The following is a 25127-nucleotide window of genomic DNA, read 5'->3' on the forward strand; positions in this document are numbered from 1 at the left end:
GGAAATTGTGTTTTGATGGCTCCCTGGATGTTTTCGGGGTACGTAGGTATATATAGGAGGAAGAAGTATGTCGGTGGCCTCTCGAGGGGCCCAGGAGACAGGGGGCGCGCCCAGGAGGGGTGGGCGCGCCCTCCTATCTCCTGGCCTCCTCGATTGCTTCTTGACTTGCACTCCAAGTCCTCTGGATCACGTTTGGTCCAAAAATCACGCTCCCGAAGGTTTCATTCTATTTGGACTCCGTTTGATATTCCTTTTCTTCGAAATACTGAAATTGGCAAAAAACAGCAATACGGGCTGGGCCTCCGGTTAGTAGGTTAGTCCCAAAAATGATATAAATATGTAAAATAAAGCCCATAAGCATCCAAAAGGGGTAATATAATAGCATGGAACAATCAAAATTTATAGATACGTTGGAGACGTATCAGGTACAAGCTCATGTTGAATGCGCGAAAGGAAAGAATGGGGTGGGACCGGAAGAGGGCAGAGAAGAAGCTGGAAATTGAGATTGAGAAGATCGAGCTCGAGAAGCAACAAGCGGCTATCAAATGGGAGCTCGAGAAGGCCAATACATTTGGTGACATAGAGCTTGAGAAGGAGAGGTTGCAATTCACACGGGATGCGGAAGATGTGTGGATCATGTTGGCGGACGAGACCCTCTATGATGAGCATGCGAAGAAGTGGCTTGTGGACAAGAAGATGAAGATCAACGACCGTAGGAAGTACGAGGCGGCGAGGGCGGCTGGGGCCTGGATGCAGTCAGAGGAGGCAGCCCGGATGCAGACGGAGCAGGCAGCCCAAATGCAAGCAGAGCAGGAAGAGCAGGAGCAGGCGCCTAGCCAGTAATCTGAGGCCATCCGCCACGCTCGGACGTTGATTTCATTTTGCCATGTCCGGTTTGTTGAACCATGATTTTCTTTGCTTTGTTTCGAACTTTGACATTCGGACAGTTTGTATCGTATGACCGACGCGCATGGATTTCATGGATTTGAGGATCGAAAATTTGTGGCATGTGGATGTGCAGCGCAACATTTGAGAGGTGCCCGGTCAGTGCCCTCGGACGCGCCCGGGCGCGTCCGCGGCCGTTTGAGGGGCCAGATTTGCCAAGTCCGGCTGTAGATGCTCTTATGCATCGCAAACATCTTTTTACCACTGCATCCACCATTAAAATGCTTTATGATCTGTACCTAAGTGGGGCTCATCCATATGTATACCCCGGTATGGTGGCAACCCATCTCCCGTATTCTCTGCAAAAAGGTACAAGCATAGAAGAATAAAATATATTGACTCTCTCCTCTCCCAGGCAACAAACATACTTAATCAATCTTCGCTAATTTAAATCAACCATATTTTTAAGCCACAATTTTGTTTTTGATTTTATATATATATTTGAACTCCTAGCGCCAAGACCTTTAGAATGAGACCCCTCTTGAATACATTTAAACATGTTTAAGTTTGAATATTTGAAACGAGTGAAATCAGTTTTCTGAAGAAGTTAAATAGGTTTTTTGAATTGAGTGAAGCTAGTTTTTCCAAATGAGTGAAATCCGTTTTGCATACATATGATTTTTTTTCTGAAATAGGTTTTTTAATTCAGCGAAACCAATTTTATGAATTGAGTGAAATCATTGTTTGAATGAGTGAAATAATTTTTGAAATGAGTGAAATATAATTTTTGAAATAAGCGAGATATGTCTTATGAAGAGAGCCAATTTGTTTAAATGAGCGAAATAAATTCTGAAATTAGCAAAACACACAAAAACCCTTTTATGAAATAGCGGAACAACTTATGTTTTATGAAAGTGATTTCAAAGATAACCGAGAAAAAAACTAGTGAACTATGTTATTTTAAATATGTGAAATTGACTATTTCAAACACTCTAAATTGTAGCGTTGTGGTCCATCTATTCCACTCAATTTTTTTAGTATGTTTGTCAAGCTGCTTATTCCATTGTGTCAATTTTTTTGAAATTGGTTATTTGAAATATGAGAATATGGTTGTTTCATTATGCAGAATTTATTATTAAGAATATATTTAACTTCTATTTTACTAATATATCAAACATATCCGTGTCTTTGTGAGTTCCATATGCCATTTGGTGAAAATGAGCGAAAAACTAGAAAAAAGTTTTATGAAATGCTTTATTAAAGTGATTTCAAGGCTAATTGAAATATATAAAATAAAATATATTTCAAACATAACCAAAATTGATCTTGTTGTGAAGGTCTTGTCACCATGAATTGAAATGTACAAAAAGTTTCAGTAATCGACATTTGGTTCAAAAGATATGAATCAATTAAAAATATGAGGATAGAAATAAAATGCATGATGTATGTATGGTGTGAGAGAATGCATGCATGCATGCACCGTTCTCTCCACTCTTACTGTCTCCTTTTTGTAAAAGCTGACAATATCTGACACTAGTACATGTATTGCTATGTGTAATCTGATATATGAAAATAGAGTATAAAATTTGCACGAATCTCGACGAAAGTGACGGATGGTGGATTGCCCACCTGTACATACCGGCACTAGTAAAATTACTTATTTTGTTGATGCCTCCTGAATCTCCTCCCGCCACCGAGCCAAATCTTGCGGCCACCACCACCCGAGCCTCCTCCCATGCCCCGCACTCCTCCTCCTAGGTTTCCGATCGCCTTCTAGTGTGACTATTGCGCTGACCACCACATCCTCAAGCATCAAGGAGGTCAAAAATGGGGCCATAACACTTCTTGGTGGTACATGTGTATGTCTTTTTGCAAAGGGTAATATATTAATATGGAGATGATATAAATTAACCACTCTGCACCGACATAATATCAAGACCTAGTTGAGACACTGAGGATAGACAAAACCAAAAACATAAAAAGAAGAGAGGTGACACGATCAATGACACACAAATGGCAAACTAGCAGCAATAGCATCCACTGCCCTGGACGACACACGAACTATCGAAAAGGTTCTATGAAAGCAGCACCTTCATCAAGGGAACATCATGCATGCACCGCCATTGCTGGATCAAAGCATTGGAGGTTAGATATAGGATTTTCACCTTGATGAGTACGTCTGAGATTATCCAAAGCAATGCATTCAACAAAGTTAACAATGTGTAAACACAGTCATTACCATGTGCAACCATCATAGGCCATACCCAAGGTTTTCACTCTGGATCTCGAGACTTAATACTCGGGATAGCACCACCGAACTGAACACTATGTGTTGTGCCACCAATTGCCAAAGAAGGCGATTCTCCATGGAGGTACCTACCCACACAACACGATCAAGGTAAATTAAAATCCAAACTGTTTCATGGCATACATGCCAAGAGACAACCACCCGCTAGAGAATCCCTCATATGAACATAACTGTTCCACAACCTCTGCTGGTGAGTACGGTCCAATGGTTGTAGAGCGGGACTGTCGCAGGAAGAGTCAATCAAACATAGGCATAGAAAGTAAAATTGACACGAAGAAGCTCTCTTTATTGCTCATTGATCAAGTGTACGTACAATGAGGTGCTTTCCTCTTTATATAACTAAAGGGTGGGGATAAGTGCCCACTTTAACGTTAAGTGGATGAACTTGGTCCTTAATGGGCTTCATCAAAGGCCCAAGTTTCCCAACACTCCCCCTTGGTCAACTATCTGTATATCCATGGCTCAAAACTCTGGAAAATCTAGTGGAAAAAATATGGAGAAAGATCGCATAGTATACGTTGTTGTATTGCACGAATTGCCTTGTCAAAAACCTTGTGTGAAAAACATGAGGAACACCCAATCAAGGAAAAAAGAGTACAATCCACTCAACCATCAAGCCATCCAGTTGAGCACTCGATCATCGGGAATGATATTTTAAGGATGCGTATGTGCTTTCTCCTCCTAAACCTTGTATCTCCCCAAATCTCATCATAACAATTACACGCATACATCTCTTGAAGGATGATGCCAATTGTGATTTAGTGATCAAATCAGTAAGGTTGTCACAAGACTTAGTAAGGTTACTCTTCACATAACCCATCTGGATTTGTGCAAAATTCTCACCTCGTTCAACTTCTGCATCTCATGTGCATAGAAGAACTTGGGACTAATATGCTTCATGATGTTACTCTTCACATAACCAATTTGGTCTTGTGCAACACAAGTAGCATTATCTTCATATATAATGGTAGGGGTTTGTACGTTGTGTTGGAAATATGCCCTAGAGGCAATAATAAATTAGTTATTATTATTATATTTCTTTGTTCATGATAATAATTTATTATCTATGCTATAATTGTATTGATAGGAAACTCGGATACATGTATGGGTACATAGACAACACCATGTCCCTAGTAAGCCTCTAATTGACTAGCTCATTGATCAATAGATGGTTACGGTTTCCTGACCATGGACATTGGACGTCGTTGATAACGGGATCACATCATTAGGAGAATGATGTGATGGACAAGACCCAATCCTAAGCCTAGCACAAAGATTGTGTAGTTCATATGCTAAAGCTTTTCTAATGTCAAGTATCATTTCGTTAGACCATGAGATTGTGCAACTCCCGGATACCGTAAGAATGCTTTGGGTGTACCAAACGTCACAACGTAACTGAGTGGCTATAAAGGTGAACTACGGGTATCTCTGAAAGTGTCTGTTGGGTTGGCTCGAATCGAGACTGGGATTTGTCACTCCGTGTGAACGGAGGTATCTCTGGGCCCACTCGGTAGGACATCATCATAATGTGCACAATGTGACCAAGGGGTTGATCACGGGATGATGTGTTACGGAATGAGTAAAGAGACTTGCCGGTAACGAGATTGAACAAGGTATCGGGATACTGACGATCGAATCTCGGGCAAATACAATACCGCTAGACAAAGGGAATTGTATACGGGATCGATTGAGTCCTTGACATCGTGGTTCATCCGATGAGATCATCGTGGAACATGTGAGAGCCAACATGGGTATCCAGATCCCGCTGTTGGTTATTGACCGGAGAACGTCTCGGTCATGTCTGCATGGTTCCCGAACCCGTAGGGTCTACATACTTAAGGTTTGATGACGCTAGGGTTATAGGGAATAGATATACGTGGTTACCGAATGTTGTTCGGAGTCCCGAATGAGATCCTGAATGTCACGAGGAGTTCCAGAATGGTCCGGAGGTAAAGATTTATATATGGGAAGTCCTGTTTTGGTCACCGGAAAAGTTTCGGGTGTTATCGGTAACGTACTGGGACCATTGGGAGGGTCACTGGGATCCACCAAGTGGGGCCACCGGCCCCAGAGGGCAGCATGGGCCAAGTGCGGGAGGGGACAAGCCCCAAGTGGGCTGGTGCGCCTAGGGTTTGGGGAGGGGGCGCACCCACCTTACTTGGGGGGCAAGTTTCCCTCTCCCCCCCCCTTGGCCGCCACCCAGATGGGGATTGGGGCTGCCGCCACCCCTAGGGAGGGAACCCTAGGCGGGGGCGCAGCCCTCCCTCTCCTCCTAAATATAGTGGAGGCAAAGGGGCACCCCAAGAGACGAAGTTCTTCTCCTGTTGGCGCAGCCCTACCTCTCTTTCTCCTCCTCTCCCGCGGTGCTTGGCGAAGCCCTGCAGGATTGCCACGCTCCTCCACCACCACCACGCCATCGTGTTGCTGCTGGATGGAGTCTTCCCTAACCTCTCCCTCTCTCCTTGCTGGATCAAGGCATGGGAGACGTCACCAGGCTGTACGTGTGTTGAATGCGGAGGTGCCGTCTGTTCGGCACTAGGATCTCCGGTGATTTGGATCACGACGAGTACGACTCCTTCAACCCCGTTCTCTTGAACGCTTCCGCTTAGCGATCTAGAAGGGTATGTAGATGCACTCCCCTCTCTCTCGTTGCTAGTCTCTCCATAGATAGATCTTGGTGACACGCAGGAAATTTTTTGAATTTCTGCTACGTTCCCCAACACGTTGTTCAATCCACACGTCTGCGGAATGTGGCCGGTCATCCGCCGAAGCCATACACGCACTCGTGATGCTTTGTATAGTGCTATGATTACGGAGTTGTTCGTGAAAGTTTATAAAAGACTTTACTTGGATGATTTCCAAGAAAATGTAGTTCCACCACAAAGAAAAACATATCTTGTCTATGACTTAGAAGTATGCGGGTCCGACAGGTACCCAACATCGTCATAGCCTATCAACATCACGTCTTGATTCCTTCTACAAAATAGGGCAAGATCTTCGGTCCCTTGCAGGTAACAGAAGATGTCTTTGACGCCTTTCGAACGTCTTTTGTTTGGCTCAGGACTATTCTAGGAATCAAATTAACAGTGAAAGCGATGTCCGTACGTGTACAATTTGCGGGGTGATACGTCCATTTTGCGCTTTTTACTGTTATTTATAATGTTTTTATGCATATAATGCTTTATGGAGTAACTCTAATGCCTTTTCTCTCATAATATGCAAGGTTTACATAAAGGGGGAGAATACCGGCAGCTGGAATTCTGGACCTGAAAAAGCTACGTCAAGACACCTATTCTTCACATCTCCAAATAAGCTAAAAATTTACGGATAATTATTTGGGAATATATGAAAACACTGGACAAATAACTACCAGAGGGGGGCCACTTGGTGACCACAAGACACCAGGGCGCGCCAGGCCCCCTAGGCGCGCCCTAGTGGGTTGTGGCGAGCCCAGCCCACCTCTGCTGCCTATCTTCTGGTATATAAGTCATTTTGACCTAGAAAAAAAGGAGATGACTTTCGGGACGGAGCACCGCCGTCTCGAGGCAGAAGTTGGGTAGGAGCACTTTTGTCCTCCGGCGGAGCGATTCCGCCGGGGTAACTTCCCTCCGGAGGCGGAAATCGAAGCCATCGTCATCACCAACAACCTTATCATCTTTGGGAGGCCAATCTCCATCAACATCCTCAACATCACCATCTCCTCTCAAACCCTAGTTCATCTCTTGTGTTTAATCTTTGTACCGGAACCTCAGATTGGTACCTGTGGGTGACTAGTAGTGTTGATTACATCTTGTAGTTGATTACTATATGGTTTATTTGGTGAAAGATTATATGTTCAGATCCATTATGCTATTTAATACCCCTATGATCTTGAGCATGAATATTATTTGCACGTAGTTACTTTTGTTCTTAAGGTCACGGGAGAAGTCATGTTGCAAGTAATCATGTGAACTTGATATGTGTTCGATATTTTGATGATATGTATGTTATGGTTCCCTTAGTTGTGTCATGTGAACGTCGACTACATGGCACTTCACCATCTTTGGGCCTAAGGGAATGCATTGTGGAGTAGTTATTAGATGATGGGTTGCTAGAATGGCAGAAGCTTAAACCCTAGTTTACGTGCTACTTCGTAAGGGACCGATTTGGATCCAAATGTTTAATGCTATGGTTAGATTTTATCTTAATACTTCTCTCATAGTTGTGGATGCTTGCAAGGGGGTTAATCATAAGTGGGAGGCTTGTTCAAGTAAGAACAACACTCAAGCACCGGTCCACCCACATATCAAATTATCAAAGTAGCAAACACGAATCAACCCAACATGATGAAAGTGACTAGATGAAATCCCCGTGTGCCCTCAATAACACTTTGCTTATTATAAGAGACCGTTTTGGCCTATCCTTTGCCACAAAAGGATTGGGCTGCCTTGCTCCACTTTATTTACCGTTACTGTTACTTGTCCGTTACAAATTATCTTGCTATCAAACTACATGTTACCGACTATTTCAGTGCTTGTAGAAAATACCTTGTTGAAAACCACTTGTCACTTCCTTCTGCTCCTTGTTGGGTTCGACACTCTTACTTATTGAAAGGACTATGATTGACCCCCTACACTTGTGGGTCATCACGGGGTACATGAGTGCTCCAACTGCACACGGGGTAAGGAAATTCTCGTCCCAAAATATCCTCCCCCCTCTTCCTTAGGCCTGTACGGGTCCTTGTCTTGTTGTAAAGATCTCCAGATCATCGGGGTCTTAGAAGGATATGCCTTGTGAAAGGATTGGTATGGTCGAGTAGAGGGGAGGTGGGGTGAATAGGTGAGTATTTTCCGGTTTCACGGGATACACCAAGAATATAGGTTATCCAGATATACAACTAGATGGACAACATATATAGCAAGCTAACAAAACAACAAGCTAGATAAGATATCAGATAATATACTAGCTTGCACAGAACAAGTGAAGGAAAGAATAAACCGCAAGTGGACACAATGGTGTTTATCGGCCCCGTGAAAACCAGGGTCCCACGGATCCGTCTTGCATGGGCCACGCCAGCCCCGTGAACGGTTGATGGTGCCACACACATCGGGGGTGGCCTCCCTAGGGGTGTCCGTCAACCAAGTTGACCAAGGGGGCATTAAGCCCATTAAGGAGATGAGAGGTCTCGAGCGGCCCAAGAGCACCCCTATGATCATCTTGGTCCCCAAGTCTACAATGGCGGAGGCATCAATTGCATCTTTCTCCGTAAAACCCTACCCTCCACCATGTATATAAGGGGAGGGTAGGGAGCTCTCCTTCCGATGGAATCTGATGGGACAAACTCTCGGTAGACATCTAAACTCTATTTTAATCCCTCAAGCGAGGTATACTCACCTTGAATAACAATAGCAAGCAGGATGTAGTGTATTACTCCTCATCGGAGGCCCGAACCTGGGTACTGATGGCTTTTCGCTTTGTTAGTTGACGCGCCAGGCACATGCTGCGTTGGTCGGAGAACGAATCCAGATGGTTGCACGGACCAAAAAGGCACAAAGTTTGCTTTTACCTTGTGTCGTACATGAATGTACATGTATACGATGACATGGATATTGTAAATATGCAAGATGCATGTGACTAATGATATAAATGAATATAATTATATGGAATGTATATTTTGGTTTTATATGTTTGTCAGTTGTTTATCTATATCTATACCTAATAATAAAGGGGCTATTGCTTCTGGTGGTACGATATCGAATTTGCCCTCAAAGTTGCAGAATATTACCCTGCAATGCCACCTATAAGTGATAAAAAAAGTTTCACACAGGGGAATCCCTAGTTGGGCCGGCCCAAATAGGAATCCTCCATACTGTGCTCTGCAAGCTGGGAGAAGACACAACGCTTCTTTGTGCAGCCCATGTCTGGGAGACCTGTTTTTTATTTTTCATTTTTGTTTTCCATCTTCATATTTTCTACTTTAATAATTTGGGACTTCCAAAAAATTCCAATTTTTTTTAAAAAAGAGAATTTTGAAATAAAATGTTTAATAATTCGTAAATATTTGTGAATTCAGAAAATGTTGAGATTTTTAAAAAAATATTAGCATATACAATAAATATTCACAATTTTTAAATTCAAATGTTTGAAAAATAAAAAATGTTCATGATTTTTTTAAAGTTAGTGTATTAGAAATGTTAATGAAATTGAACAAAATTCCGCCAATTCAAAAAATATTCATGAATTGGAAAATATTCTAAAAATTCAAAGATCGATCGTGACTTACAAAATAGTTTTTCGATTCATGAAATTTTTCTAAGTCAAAAAATGATCATGAATTTCAGAAAATGTTCGCTAAATCAGAAAAAGTTCGCGAATTTCAAATATTGTTCCACCAAACAATTTCCAAAGAAATGTTCGCCTATTTAAGAAAAATAATTAAAAATGTTCACAATTAAAAAAATGTTTTCTAATAGTATAAAATGTTCATGAATTCGAAAAATGTTCATGATGTAAAAAAATATTCGAAAATATGTAAAAAAATGTTCACGAATTTGGAAGTTGTTTACAGTTTCAGATATGTTCACAATTTTAAAACAATGTTCATGATTTTTCTAAAATTGTTCACGATTTCACGAAAATGGGAGTGATAGTGTATCTCGGCGATTCAGCAAAATGTGATCATGACCATTGGGGATTATGATTTTTTTGTCCAATTGCAACGCATGGGACATTTTGCTAGTGATATGCAATACTCCACATATGTGTGAATGTGACTACATATATGTGCTTTGTGTATGGGTGTATGGTGTAGCTAGGGCTGGATTGTTCAAGGAATGAATCCTTTGCACCCGCACTTATGATGCTACCGGTGCACCGGATGCCATCGAACATTTAAAAAAAAATCTAAAAACATATAGCACATTAAGACAAGATCAATGTATGATGCCACAAAATTTGTATCAAAATTTGAAACATTTTTTAAGATACAAAAATGACAAATTTGACATTTGTGTGATAATGGGCCAAATCTAAAGCCCAACCTATGTTATGTAGTATTCAATGTTGAATTTGTGATTTTTGTTTTTCGAGTTATCTTTCAAATTTTGACTTGAAATTTTGTGAATGTGGTAAAAAAAAATTCAGAATTTTTTGGACATTTAAAAGCGCAATATGAGTTCAGTGCACCGGTAGCACTACAAGCTCTGGTGCACAAGATATTTCCATGCATTGTTCAACATTTCGGCCATCTCTACATAGCCATCATTGATTGGCTAGCCGATCTGTGATGACACTCGTTAATAGTGGCAATCATCAAGGGAGAGCATTCCCTCATTTAGCTGTTTCATTGTTCATCCCTCTTTCCACACCTACCGGAGTCCCCCAACTCTTCTAACCTATTTTGTTTCTACGACTCTCACTAGGTGGGGCTTATTATTTCCAAGGAGGATAACCCCTTAGCATCCATATCGATTGGTTTATATAAGTTATATATTACTACTATTTATTATCGAAAGTAATGTCAGACATTGACAATGAATAAATCGATTTGAAAAAACCCAGGGCCATCAATGTATAATCAGTCTCACGCCACCATCTCAATAATCCTAGCACAAACCTTATAATGGTGGACCATAATCCATGAGTCGAGCGATATGTGACCTAATGAATGGAGCAAGTCTCAAAAGACAACACCTCTAGGAATGAATCGTCACTCGCACACCAATGTTAGCTAATCCAACCACAGGTCAAACCTGGGGCTATCATCCTCGCAAACAGAACTTCGAGCAAACACCTTCCCTCCAAATACAATAGAATCTCAATGTAAACTCGTAATACCACCATCCACCTCTATCTCGTGCGCCGCTGCGCCAGATAACCTATACCTGACCAAGGCAAGCACATGCACAAGTTGCTCATCTACGACCGGATGAAGCCTGTTGACCACCACCGTCCAAAAGCACCAAGGGATAGAAGGCATCAACGAACCGATGGTGACACGGCGGGCACGGTTTCTAGGTCGGGTACAATGCTGATGGGATAAAGAAGATATCAAGGTGTAGGAGAGCAAGGAGTTTAAACAGAAGTAAACATCTAACTTGATGATGTTATATATATTTGGAATTTGGATTAACTGTGAGATCTCTAGTCTGTCTTCCATATATTGTCTACCTGAACTGTCGCATGAAAACTGTATTAATATTATACAAAAAGTGGACTTGATCCGATTCAGACTTGCAATTAATCTTCCAAGGAACTTGTAACTCTCTTTCTGAAGCATAGATATGGTTTGCCATCAAACTGCTGCTGCCGAGCCTGTGGTGACACCTGCCGCCATGCAAGGAGAGGCAAAAATTAACATCAACAGAAAAGATGGTGACGACTCAAAATACATGAAGATAATATTTACTTGGGATAAGGCCTAGTAGCGCAGTTCTGTGACGAACAGTCATCAATCTAACAAAGGACTCCGTGAGTTTCATTGCTTCAGTCACCGTATTCATCATAATCTGCACAGAGACCATGCAAAAATGTCAGTACGACAGCAAAGAAAGTAGAGGAAATCGGCCAAACGAACGGAAGTTCACCCTACCCCGTCCTGGTCTTGTGGCGGAGCCGTCTTGAATTCACGTCTCAGATTGTCTGTTTTCCTCATGTACTCCAACCAAGGTCTATTGAAAACAGAATCTGGACCGCAGTCCAGTGAACGAGCTTCATCATCACCAATATTTGCAAGGGTGTCTTGAGCCATGAAGTAGCTCATTGCTGCCACACCTTGAAGAGCACCAAGAAAGGTAACAATAGTTTCCTCAGTGACCTTATCATTGTACGCATCCTTGGCTGTACTGACAAAGTTGCGCACGTACACCCCAAGAGCCTATATGGTATGTTTTAGTAGGGAGCGAGTTCAATCAATTAGTTAGTGCTCCATAGTGCATGTACCACGGCAATATATGCTTTCATGGAATACAAAAACAGTACTATTGTGTTACCATCTTTTGTCCCTTTCTTGGAGTCATCAGTGTGGTGAGACGTGCATCTTCAGAAATTATGCCTGGCTTACCCTGTAATCATATCAGAGAGAAAAGTAGAAGATATTGTCATCGTGTTTAGCAGAGAATTTGTGTTCGAAATCAATGCGACTACGCAGCTGGTGTTGATACCAGAAACAATTAGTTTACCATGACAATAGAAGCCAGCCTCACAGAATTTTTAGCGATCATGCAAAGATAACCTCGAAATATTGTTGCTAACCCCATGTGCTGCTCACCGCAAAAAAAGAAAAGAAAGGTCAGGCCATTTCGGCACTAGGCGAAGAGTGTGTATTATCAGGCTGCCTAGGTACTATGTATATTACGTTTTGTTGCTAGTATGTACAATTTAAAAAATATATTTTTTCCTATCTACAATTATGAAGGTATTTCGAAATATTCCTCAAACTATGGGCTCACAATTTTTTTCATGTAGTTTGCTTCAAAGTTACATAAAAAATGGTCCTGAAAATACTTTAAATGGTAAAATACTATATATATACTACCTGAGATGGGTTTAGAGACATGCGGTAGTAGGATTTTCCTATATACACATTATGGACTCTAACAAAGTGTATTGAAAATTGCTAATAAGGTATAACTGACTCGTCCAACTAGTATAAATGATTATATACTGGTAGGGACAAGGGTTACCAATGTGCTGGCATTAGAAAACTTCCTGAAGTACTCCTCAATTCTGTCTCCTTCTTCACGAAACTCCTTTTAGAAGAAAAAAGGGACTTCAGATATAAGACTATATGACCAAGATGCTAAGCAAGATATTTTATTAATTATAAAGTTCAGTACTGTATATTTAATAATTTCAGTCCATTATCTACTAGTAAGTAGTAGTACATCTCATATGTTGTCTAGTACAGTTGTGAACTTCAGCATGAGCAGCTAGGTAAGGTTAAAAAGCTTGCAAAAATGATGCCCTCGATTTTTTCATTGAAGGAGAGAATGATTGAACGGAAAAAAAATAATGGCAAACAAATAGGGAAAATAGGATGAAACAAAAAAAAAATACTTCGATTGCCTTGCACCTGCTGAAAATACTACGATATATTTGGAAAAAAAATTGAAACAGACAGACGGGTTGGTCACAACATCAATCTGGAGTGGAAGTTCAAACAAATCCCCCCCGTAGGCAACAACTCCTACAGGGGTTAAATTACGTGTCGTTGGGAGATTATGTATCAGTTAGTCAAAAAGCAGAGGAAGATCAGGTCAAGTGTCTCACATAATCCTTCTCCGCTCGACCCCGGGGGTTGATTTTGATCGTCATGGCGTGACCATCGCCGGCGCCGGCCTGGCTGCAGACGATCCCGTGGCCGACGGGCTTCCGGTTGTTACCGAAAACATGTTTTAGAGCCTATGCACCCGGGTACTTCTTATCCAACCACTCATTCCTGCATCACGATTCGTGCAAATAATTTTCTCTTTTTTGTTTCTCTCATATAGAACATGTATTTTGTACTTCAACTTTGCAGCACAACAAAGCTTTCTATGTAGAATGTGGGATAAAACTTACAGATTTTTTGGTCCAACATAAATATACAAAATGAGATTTATTTGATTAAAAAATCTTATTTTTCATATTTATGTCGGACAAAAAAATCTGAAAGTTTTATCTCACATTCTAGTTACAAAGTTATGTTGTACTGCAAAGTTTGAAGTTCAAGACATGTTTTATATGAGAGGAACAAAAAAGAGAAAATTCCATGTAATAAGGTAGTTGTGTAGCACAGATCTCAAAGCATCATTGGAGTGTTAGGATAGTGAGGCCCGGGTGCATAAGCTCACAAAATCTGCATTCCGGTTGTTACGCCCATGTGCCGGCGGCAGGGCGCTGCTGCGATGCGGACGGCTGGTCAGGAGGAGGCCGGAGGACGAAGCGGGAGCGTGGAGGCAAAGGAAACACGGCCGGACGGCGGAGGAAGACATGGTGGCCACGCAGCGAAGAGATCGATGCAGGGTTACGCCGTTGCCCTTTTTGGACCTACTAGGGGGAGTATTTATAGTTACTGGTTGTTGCATACGCGGACGGCACGTTAGATCACAAAAAACAGATCGTGCGTCTCCCTTCGTCTCATGATTCTCCATCTCTCTCGTTCTGCTTGCATCTATCCTATCCTTCTACTCACCCTTTCCCATCGGCAGGCACCCACGCCAACATGTCCCCCGCGTGGCTTATTAGAGATACAATATTTGAGAGTTAAAGATAAATATATGGAGGCTGCTATTCGTTGGCCAACAGATCTTTAAAAAAGAACTTTTGAAAAGATTAGCTGCCTCATAGGTCGTCGGATCTGGCACAATCCAGTGGCTTAATGTCTTTCTCTACTTCGCAACAAAGGTCTTGTTAAAGAAACATTTGTAACAAAGGTTATGTTGCATAATACTCCCTCCATTCCAAAATAGATGACCTAATTTTATACTAACTTTGTACTAAAGTTAGTACAAAGTTGAGTCATCTATTTTGGAATGGAGGGAGTATATTTTTGCAACATAGGTTGTGTTGTGGGATTTTTTTTGCAACCGAGTTTTTGTTGTAGATTTTCTTTGCAACAAAGGTTTTGTTGCAGTTTTTTCCAACAAAACTAATGTTGCAAAAGCTTGTCTAAGTTGCAGTTGTCGTTTGCCGCCATGGTTTGCAACACCCCTACTCTTGCAAGATAAGGTAAAGGGGCACGTGGTAGGCAAGGGAAATAACGGACCGTGTGCGAGTGTGTGTGACGACACATGGAGCAAGGCGATCCAACGACTGCACGGATGGCGGAACTCTACACGTCATCTGACTGATCCACGAGCCCTTGGATCGACCGTAATCAAGCGTCCAGCGACGGCTTCGCCTCGCGACGGAGTCGCCCTTTCGCCCGAAACGCGCACGCCACCAGCTCGAGCGTCGTCACAACCAATCAATATCCCCGGCCCCAGCGCCATCACAAACCAACAGTCCGGAGAGGCCGCAGCAACTAGCATGTTGTGGAAGCATCGACCATGTTGCCGGCTTGCCACAACACCTGCGAAGCACCGACCATGTTGCCGCAACACCGGCCATATTGTCGAAGCACCGGCCACAACAATGAGCATGCGCGGAAGCACCGACCATGTTGTTGGCTTGCCGCAACACCTACGAAGCACCAACCATGTTGTCGAAGCATTGGCCGCAGAAGCACGACGAAGCACCGACCATGGTGGCGTAGCAACGGCAAAGTACCGGCTATGTTGCTGAAGCACCGGCCATGTTGTCGAAGTAACGACTGCAGAAACAAGCATGCTCTGGAAGCACTAGCCATGTTGCCGCAGGCAGCAGCACTAGAGATGCAGCGGCCGCGACATTGGCGGATCCAACGAGATCGCAGCACCAGTCATGTTGCCAAAGTAGCATCCACAACATGGGAGATGTTGCGACCCGGCGAGCTCGGAGCACCGGCGCCAGACAACACCGGCCATGTTGTCGAAGCAGCTGCTGCAGCAACGAGCATGCTCTAGAAGCACCGGCCATGTTGCCGCAGGCCACGGCACCGAAGAAGCAGTGGCCGCGACATAGGCGAATCCAGCAAGCTCACAACACCAGTCATGTTGCCGAAGTAGCATCGATAACACGGGAGATGTTGCGACCCGGCGAGCTCGGAGCACCAGCCATGTTGTTGAAGCATCACCCGTAACATGAGCAATGTTGCGTTGGCCGCTTGATGGCAACACGTTTGCAGCAGCGGTCACGCTTACAAACGGCGGATGGGTCAATTGCAACTGTCGAAAGACCGAGAAAGATAAAGATGTGCATGAGAGAGACAGAGGGGAAGAAGACGAGGCAGCGACTCAAGCAGCGGACAGAGTAAAACGAATGGAAAAGAAAATTCGGGAAAGGAGACAAGTATAAAGCCAGTTTGGACACGTGCCAAACTTTGGAGGCGACAGACGCAATCGTGGGATCAACCGGCTGTTTTGAATGGTTTTCCTAAATATATGTATTACAGATAAAAATAGGTTTAAACAATTTTCCTTGTACTCTAAGCCTATCCCTCTCTCATCTACTCTATATAACCCCTCATGAGGGTCAATACAATAGAACAAAAATATTCAATCATCCTATAATTTCTACATGATCGTGCAGCAGTTGTGCAACCAGAAGACTGGGCATTGCGAACGATGACCACCGGTGCTGCAAAACGGGGCAACTGTAGAAGATTGGGAGTGTAGCGCTATGTGGCGCCGGCAGACGAAGTCGATGTGCTACAACCAGTATAACACAGAGTTACAACTGGAGACAGTTTTTGCTAGGACTGACAAGAGTTTTAGCTGCAACTGGCGATGGTGAAGGATTTTTTGCTAGAACCTTCATTTTCTTTTGCTGGGACCAGCAAGTTTTTTTTTGTTGCCTTGAAGACAGTGGAAGCTGCAATTTGAGAGATGACAGAAATTGTGGCCATGGAAAATGCTGGGACCAGCTACGGGGAAAAGCTACAAGCAACACCAAAAAAGCTTCAGCCGGGGAATGGTGGAAGCTGGGGCTGGCCACTGTTCTGCAACCGACAGGGGCAATACTGAGACTAGTGACGCTGGGAGCTATAGGGCGTGTTTGGTTGCCGTGCGCTACAGTACCCGCATTGCATACACTTCTCCACCCAACCTGGCTATGCAAATGCAGCCTCAAATGCACCATATGCATGTTGTTTGGTTGCCTGCATGGCCTCTTGCCTGCATGGGCAGAACCACACTGTCTGCTGTTTGGTTGCCTGCATGTTAGTGGACAAACCCAAGGCATGGTGTTTGGTTGTATGCAACGCCTGGTGTGTGGTAACCTCTTTGGCTAGCTGGTGAGGTTACCACCACACTTCGCCAGCACAGATCATAAGCACAACAGAGTATAAACAAAGCATCAACTAGCATAATTCAGATATAAGCAGTAGCATAACAGTTCAATGCATAAACCATAAACATGTTCAAAGTAGACTCGATAGTACGCTCAAAAGAGGTGGCCCGACCCTACTCCTTGGCGGCGAAGGCTTCGTCGTGCTTCCCGCACTTGTTGACGACCTCAATGCCATCGTCGTCGAAGATGGTGACCTTGAGGGTGTCGGAAGTGAGGAGCTTGAACGTCACCATGTAGCTGGTCTTGATCTGATGAATGGCTGTGTAGGTAGCCCAACCCTGATCCAGGGTCACTCTGTCATTCATCAGCTTGACCGTCACCTTCCAGGAGCAGCCGGTGTTGTTCCTGAGCTTGAACTCCATCGGCACCGCGATGAAGTGCTTGGTGAAGTCCAGGGGCATGGGGATGCACTCAAGCTTCGGTGCAAGGATGACCTTGTAGAAGTGAGTTGGGCCATCCTCCTGATGGTAGTGGTCGTAGTTGCGGCGCTTGTTGCTGGGGGGCTCCTCCATGCCCTTGTTGTCGCCACCCTCAGGCGTCTTCGGGTCTTCCTCAGCGGTGGGCGGTAGCTCAACCTCGTCGGGCATTGGGTGAAGGGGCTGCTTGCCCTTGTTGTCAACGGTCGGGAGCACCTCCATGCCCATCTCATTGCTGTCCTCGATCTGCACACAATTCATGGAGTCAGGCACTGCACAGAGTTCATGGCTAATTGAAGAGCTTGTAGTTAAAACGACATGACTGTCACTCTTCTCCTCTCCATTCCCCCTATATTTACTCACCTTGCCCACCACTACTTACCCACCCCCTCTCTTCTCTCACTGTCAACCTTCCTCCTCCCCATCGCCATGAGCTCTAGCTCCAGCTCCAACGCCAAGCCCTTCCCTTGGGGTATTGGCTGGAGGGCCTTCTTCCCCGGGTGGTCGGCTGGTGACCACACCAAGTTCGAGAACACCATGGAGGTGTGCTCGACCTTCGGCTCCATGCCAAACATGCACAACGAATCTAATGCAGTGCTCATGAAGGCCACTAAAGAAGAGCTGAAGACGCTGATTCCTGACCCAGCGAAGGGCGCGATGACAGTTGACATCATTCGCTAGGCCATGAATCAGGCCGTCTCCGACGACGCTAAACAGAGGAAGAAGTGGTGCAAGTACAAGACCTACTGGGCTCCTAATGACCGCCGTACCACAGTGTACTGGGAGACGGCTATCGTGCCGCCGGCAGTCATCAGCGGGTAGCCTAAGGAGGAGGAAGAAGAGGCGGTGCACATGCCAGCTAGGGCGCCGGAGCCAGGCCGTCCTACCTAGTAGATCGACCTCGACTCCGCCGAGGACGATGAGGACGACCCGCCGGCCCGCACGGTGATGAAGAAGAAGATGAAGGCCAGCGGCTCGACCAGCCGCTCCGCACGCTGGTGATGGCCCCCGCGGTCAGCCGCTATCCGTCGTGTACCCCCTATCCCCCTATCCTCCTATCCCCCTATTCCCCTATCCCCCAATCCCGATCTTGCATGTATGAACTCATATGAACTGCTATGAACTAGTATGAATTACCCCTATGCTTATCTACCTCTATTCCCCATTCCCATCCGCCGTGGATCTAATCTATCGCCGTGGATCGAATCAAGCGTGCATGTCGAAGAGAGAGAAGTGCTTACCGCCATTGATGGAGTCCGGTGGTCTTATTCCTTTGCTCCGACCCGCCGCCGTCGGTGATGGAGTCTGGTGTTCTTCTTCCTTCTGCTCCGATCCGCCGCCGTCGATGAGAATTGGGAGAGTGGGGAAGAGTAGGGAGAAGGAGCGGTGAGGGGCGGTGAGGCTAATAACTTTTGGTGCTTCAGGAAGCAACGCGGCTTCTCGAGTGTGGCCGCGCGTGCAGCCGCGCCCGCCCACGTGCACCGCTCGGACCTGGCCCTGGAGAAACTGTCGATTCGTGGGTTCCCAGTGAGCCAGGCCCAGAGATGCTTTAAGAAGCATGCGATGCAGGCCCAATAGTGTATGCGGGCTATCAAACAGGCCGAATCTTTCCCGCGCGGACCTGGTTGGACCTTATGCGGGCAATCAAACACGCCCACAATGGGTCTGCTGCGACATCAACGATGCTGCAACCTACATGAGCTGGTAATGCTGACAACATTTCCTTGTGCTTGAACATCGGCGACGGCATGCTAGAACTAGCACAACCTCCTGCTACAACGGCGTGACCGAGGTGCTGCGACTTGTGGCTCGATTTGCTGGAACCGTTGGCACAATTTTCTGCATAGGGCGGAACCACACGGGGGGTACCAGCACTGCAATCTTAGAGCCAGCCAGCGGCGACGGCGAGCCACGCCCTGAGCGACTAAAGGGGGCAACGAGGCACTACTAAAGTTGTCACGTGAGAAAAAAAGAAAGGGACTCGTGCGATGGCCCATCGACTTAATCGAGTGGTCGTGGAGGCGTCTATCGTGCAGCTGCGTGGGCGACGACCAAAATTTGGATCGATCGTCCCGTGCCTAGTGTTGGTCATTTTAATGAAGAGATGGATCACCAATACAAATAGGGACATTTGGTACCCCCGAGTCGGCCCTGCGATTGGATTGTGAGTATGTACTCCCTCTGTAAAGAAGTATAAAAGCGTTTAGATCACTAATAGTGATATGAACATTTTTATATTTCTTTACAGAGAGAGTACTACGTACGAGTCGTCTAACCCAACATATGAGTCTGAGTCATCTAAGGCCAACTCTATCCAATCCCCTATCTAGCGTTAGAGGAATAAAATTTCGGTTTTACTCCTCTAACCTGCACTTAGCCGACCCCCTAAACCAAACAAAGAAGAATAATTTTTACTCCACCTCCTATTCGGCACCTAGATATACTCGCCTGCTACCCCTTGGAGGAAAAAAATTTGCCTCTCTTGCACCTCCTAGCCCCCCGTCCTCACTACCTCTTCACCGGCGCACCTCCCTGCGACCGTCGTCGGCCCTGCCGCTACCTTGTTTCCTCCCTCGGCCCTTGCCACCCTTCTGCCTGACTTGGAACCCATTTGCGGCCATCGCCGTCGCCATAACCGATTCGTTCGATTGCTCTTAGATCTTCTTCCTCTTTGGCGGTCATCGCATCTGACCTATGCTTGTGCACCATTGCAGGTCATTCCCATGCGTTGCCGCCCGTGGGTTTGTCCTAAACGAGGCCAGCCGGCCGGTTGACCACCACCGCACCACAAGTGTTTTATCGGTTTGCCTAGATGAGTTTTTTGACTTTTTTCCTCCGTTTCGATTTGTTTGTACACTCGAATTGAACCAAGTCATTTGAATTAAAGATGAAGAGGTTGAGGGAGATGGTATTTGATGACTCTATTGGAAATATGCCCTAGAGGCAATAATAAAATGATTATTATTATATTTCCTTGTTCATGATAATTGTTTGTTATTCATGCTATAATTATGTTATCCGGAAATCATAATACATGTGTGAATAAATAGACCACTACATGTCTCTAGTAAGCCTCTAGTTGACTAGCTTGTTGATCAACAAATAGTCATGGTTTCCTGACTATGAACATTGGATGTCATTGATAACGGGATCACATCATTAGGAGAATGATGTGATGGACAAGACCCAATCCTAAGCATAGCACAAGATCGTGTAGTTCGTTTGCTAGAGCTTTTCCAATGTCAAGTATCTTTTCCTTAGACCATGAGATAGTGTAACTCCCGGATACCGTAGGAGTGCTTTGGGTGTACCAAACGTCACAACGTAACTGGGTGATTTTAAAGGTATACTACGAGTATCCCCGAAAGTATCTGTTGGGTTGACACGGATCGAGACTGGGATTTGTCACTCCGTATGACAGAGAGGTATCTCTGGGCCCACTCGGTAATGCATCATCATAATGAGCTCAATGTGACCAAGTGTTTGGTCACGGGATCATGCATTACAGTACAAGTAAAGTGACTTGCCGGTAACGAGATTGAACAAGGTATTGGGATACCAACGATCGAATCTCGGGCAAGTAATGTACCGATTGACAAAGGGAATTGTATACGGGGTTGCTTGAATCCTCGACATCGTGGTTCATCTGATGAGATCATCGAGGAGCATGTGGGAGCCAACATGGGTATCCATATCCCGCTATTGGTTATTGACCGAAGAGTCGTCTCGGTCATGTCTGCGTGCCTCCCGAACCCGTAGGGTCTACACACTTAAGGTTCGGTGACGCTAGGGTCGTAGAGATATTAGTATGCAGTAACCCGAAAGTTGTTCGGATTCCCGGATGAGATCCCAGACGTCACGAGGAGTTCCAGAATGGTCCGGAGGTGAAGATTTATATATAGGAAGTCAGGTTTCGGCCATCGGGAAAGTTTTCGGGGTCACCGGTATTGTACCGGGACCACCGGAAGGGTCTCGGGGGTCCACCGGGTGGGGCCACCTATCCCGAAGGGCCCCATGGGCTGAAATGGGAGGGGAACCAGCCCCTGGTGGGCTGGTGCGCCCCCCCCCTTGGCCCCCCTGCGCCTAGGGTTGGAAACCCTAGGGGTGGGGGCGCCTCCACTTGGCTTGGGGGGCAAGCCACCCCCTTGGCCGCCGCCCTCCTTTGGAGATTGGATCTCCTAGGGCCGGCGCCCCCCCTAGGGGGCCTATATAAAGAGGGGGGAGGGAGGGCTGCGCACCCATGCTCCTGGCGCCTCCCTCTCCCTCTCGTAGAGCTCGGCGAAGCCTTGCCGAGATCGCTGCTGCATCCACCACCACGCCATCGTGCTGCTGAATCTCCATCAACCTCTCCTTCCCCCTTGCTGGATCAAGATGGAGGAGACGTGTTCCCAACCGTATGTGTGTTGAATGCGGAGGTGCTGTCCGTTCAGCACTAGGATCATCGGTGATTTGGATCACGACGAGTACGACTCCCTCAACCCCGTTCTCTTGACCGCTTCCGCTCGCGATCTACAAGGGTATGTAGATGCACTCCTCTCTCTCGTTGCTAGATGAACTCCATAGATTGATCTTGGTGAAGTGTAGAAATTTTTTATTTTCTGCTACGTTCCCCAACAGTGGCATCATGAGCTAGGTCTATGCGTAGTTTCTTTGCACGAGTAGAACACAAATCTGTTGTGGGCGTAGATATTGTCAATTTTCTTGCCACTACTAGTCTTATTTTTCTTCGGCGGCATCGTGGGATGAAGCGGCCCGGACCGACCTTACACGTATGCTTACGTGAGACAGGTTCCACCGACTGACATGCACTAGTTGTATAAGGTGGCTAGCGGGTGTCTGTCTCTCCCACTTTAGTCGGAGCGGATTCGATGAAAAGGGTCCTTATGAAGGGTAAATAGAAATTGGCATATCACGTTCTGGCTTTCACGTAGGTAAGAAAACGTTCTTGATAGAACCCTTTTGCAGCCACGTAAAAACATGCAACAACAATTAGAGGACGTCTAACTTGTTTTTGCAGCATATGCTTTGTGATGTGATATGGCCAAAAGTTGTGATGAATGATATATATGTGATGTATGAGATCATATTCTTGTAATAGGAATCATGACTTGCATGTCGATGAGTATGACAACCGGCAGGAGCCATAGGAGTTGTCTTAATTATTGTATGACCTGCGTGTCAATGATTAAACGCCATGTAATTACTTTACTTTATTGCTAAACCGTTAGCCATAGTAGTAGAAGTAATAGTTGGCGAGCAACTTCATGGAGACACGATGATGGAGATCATGATGATGGAGATCATGGTGTCATGCCGGTGACGAAGATGATCATGGAGCCCCGAAGATGGAGATCAAAGGAGCTATATGATATTGGCCATATCATGTCACTATTTGATTGCATGTGACGTTTATCATGTTTATACATCTTGTTTACTTAGAAAGACGGTAGTAAATAATATGATCCCTCATAATAATTTCAAGAAAGTGTTCCCCCTAACTGTGCGCCGTTGTGAAAGTTCATTGTTTCAAAGCACCACGTGATGATCGGGTGTGATAGATTCCAACGCCCACATACAACGGGTGTAAAACAGATTTACACATGCAAAACACTTAGGTTAACTTGACGAGCCTAGCATGTACAGACATGGCCTCGGAACACAAGAGACCGAAAGGTCGAACATGAGTCGTATGGAAGATACGATCAACATGGAGATGTTCACCGATGATGACTAGTCCATCTCACGTGATGATCGGACACGGCCTAGTTGACTCGGATCATGTATCACTTAGATGACTAGAGGGATGTCTAATCTGAGTGGGAGTTCATTAAATAATTTGATTAGATGAACTTAATTATCATGAACTTAGTCTAAAAACCTTTGCAAAATGTCTTGTAGATCAAATGGCCAACACACATGTCAACCTCAACTTCAACGCGTTCCTAGAGAAAACCAAGCTGAAAGATGATGGCAGCAACTATACGGACTGGGTCCAGAACCTGAGGATCATCCTCATAGCTGCCAAGAAAGCATATGTCCTAGAGGGACCGCTAGGTGAAGCACCCATCCTAGAGAACCAATACGTTATGAACGCTTGGCAGTCACGTGCTGATGATTACTCCCTCGTTCAGTGTGGCATGCTTTACAGCTTAGAACCGGGGCTCCAAAAGCGTTTTGAGCAACACGGAGCATATGAGATGTTCGAGGAGCTGAAAATGGTTTTCCAAGCTCATGCCTGGGTCGAGAGATATGAAGTCTCCGACAAGTTCTACAGTTGTAAGATGGAGGAAAATAGTTCTGTCAATGAGCACATACTCAAAATGTCTGGGTTGCACAACCGCTTGTCCCAGCTAGACATTAACCTCTCGGACGAGGCGGTCATTGACAGAATCCTTCAGTCGCTCCCACCTAGCTACAAGAGCTTTGTGATGAACTACAATATGCAGGGGATGGTGAAAACTATTCCTGAAGTATTTTCAATGCTGAAGTCAGCGGAGGTAGAAATCAAAAAGGAGCATCAAGTGTTGATGCTCAATAAAACCACTAGTTTCAAGAAAGGCAAGGGTAAGAAGAACTTCAAGAAGGAAGGCAAGGAAGTTGCCGCGCCTGGTAAACCAGTTGCCGGGAAGAAGCCAAAGAATGGACCCAAGCCTGAGACTGAGTGCTTTTATTGCAAAGGGAAGGGTCACTGGAAGCGGAACTGCCCCAAATACTTAGCGGATAAGAAGGCCGGCAACAATAAAGGTATATGTGATATACATGTAATTGATGTGTACCTTACCAGTACTCGTAGTAGCTCCTGGGTATTTGATACCGGTGCGGTTGCTCATATTTGTAACTCAAAGCAGGAGCTGCGGAATAAGCGGAGACTGGCGAAGGACGAGGTGACGATGCGCGTCGGGAATGGTTCCAAGGTCGATGTGATCGCCGTCGGCATGCTACCTCTACATTTACCTACAGCATTAGTTTTAAACCTCTATTTATATGAGAGATATGTTTTATGGTCATGCCCCGATGATCAATGGTTTATTCTTAATGAATCTCGAACATGATGTTACACATATTCATAGTGTGAATACCAAAAGATGTAAAGTTGATAACAATAGTCCCACATACTTGTGGCACTGCCGCCTTGGTCACATTGGTGTCAAGCGCATGAAGAAGCTCCATGCTGATGGACTTTTAGAGTCTCTCGATTATGAATCATTTGACACATGCGAACCGTGCCTCATGGGCAAAATGACCAAGACTCCGTTCTCCGGAACAATGGAGCGAGCAACCAACTTATTGGAAATCATACATACTGATGTGTGTGGTCCAATGAGCGTTGAGGCTCGCGGAGGATATCGTTATGTTCTCACTCTCACTGACGACTTGAGTAGATATGGGTATGTCTACTTGATGAAACACAAGTCTGAGACCTTTGAAAAGTTCAAGGAATTTCAAAATGAGGTAGAGAATCAACGTGACCGAAAGATAAAGTTCTTACGATCAGATCGTGGAGGAGAATATTTAAGTCACGAATTTGGTACGCACTTAAGGAAATGTGGAATCGTTTCACAACTCACGCCGCCTGGAACACCTCAGCGTAACAGTGTGTCCGAACGTCGTAATCGCACTTTATTGGATAT

At 45.0% G+C, this 25127-nt stretch overlaps 1 protein-coding gene across 1 annotated transcript; it reads right to left on the minus strand.

Annotated features, from left to right (window-relative positions):
• Nucleotides 1-11247: 11247 nt before the first annotated feature.
• Nucleotides 11248-14257, minus strand: LOC123086918 (uncharacterized). The gene is made up of 8 exons (XM_044508755.1): nucleotides 14014-14257; nucleotides 13442-13540; nucleotides 12856-12921; nucleotides 12352-12432; nucleotides 12163-12234; nucleotides 11763-12047; nucleotides 11580-11679; nucleotides 11248-11497 (listed from the first exon to the last, which is right to left on the minus strand). Exons 1-8 carry the CDS (start codon nucleotides 14236-14238, stop codon nucleotides 11466-11468), a joined length of 960 nt encoding a protein of 319 aa, XP_044364690.1. The 5' UTR covers nucleotides 14239-14257; the 3' UTR covers nucleotides 11248-11465.
• Nucleotides 14258-25127: the final 10870 nt, after the last annotated feature.

The sequence above is a fragment of the Triticum aestivum genome, chromosome 1B, assembly GCF_018294505.1.
Source record: "Triticum aestivum cultivar Chinese Spring chromosome 1B, IWGSC CS RefSeq v2.1, whole genome shotgun sequence".
NCBI classification, from domain to species: domain Eukaryota; kingdom Viridiplantae; phylum Streptophyta; class Magnoliopsida; order Poales; family Poaceae; genus Triticum; species Triticum aestivum.

Bases quoted from the DNA above. Each gene is read 5' to 3' on its own strand.
- LOC123086918 (XM_044508755.1), bottom strand. From the start codon at position 14,238: ATGCAACAACCAGTAACTATAAATACTCCCCCTAGTAGGTCCAAAAAG. The intron at 12,048-12,162 runs GTAACACAATAG...CATACCATATAG, and splicing joins CAAGAAAGGGACAAAAGATG to GCTCTTGGGGTGTACGTGCG. The intron at 11,498-11,579 runs GTAAATATTATC...GCATGGCGGCAG, and splicing joins GCTACTAGGCCTTATCCCAA to GTGTCACCACAGGCTCGGCA.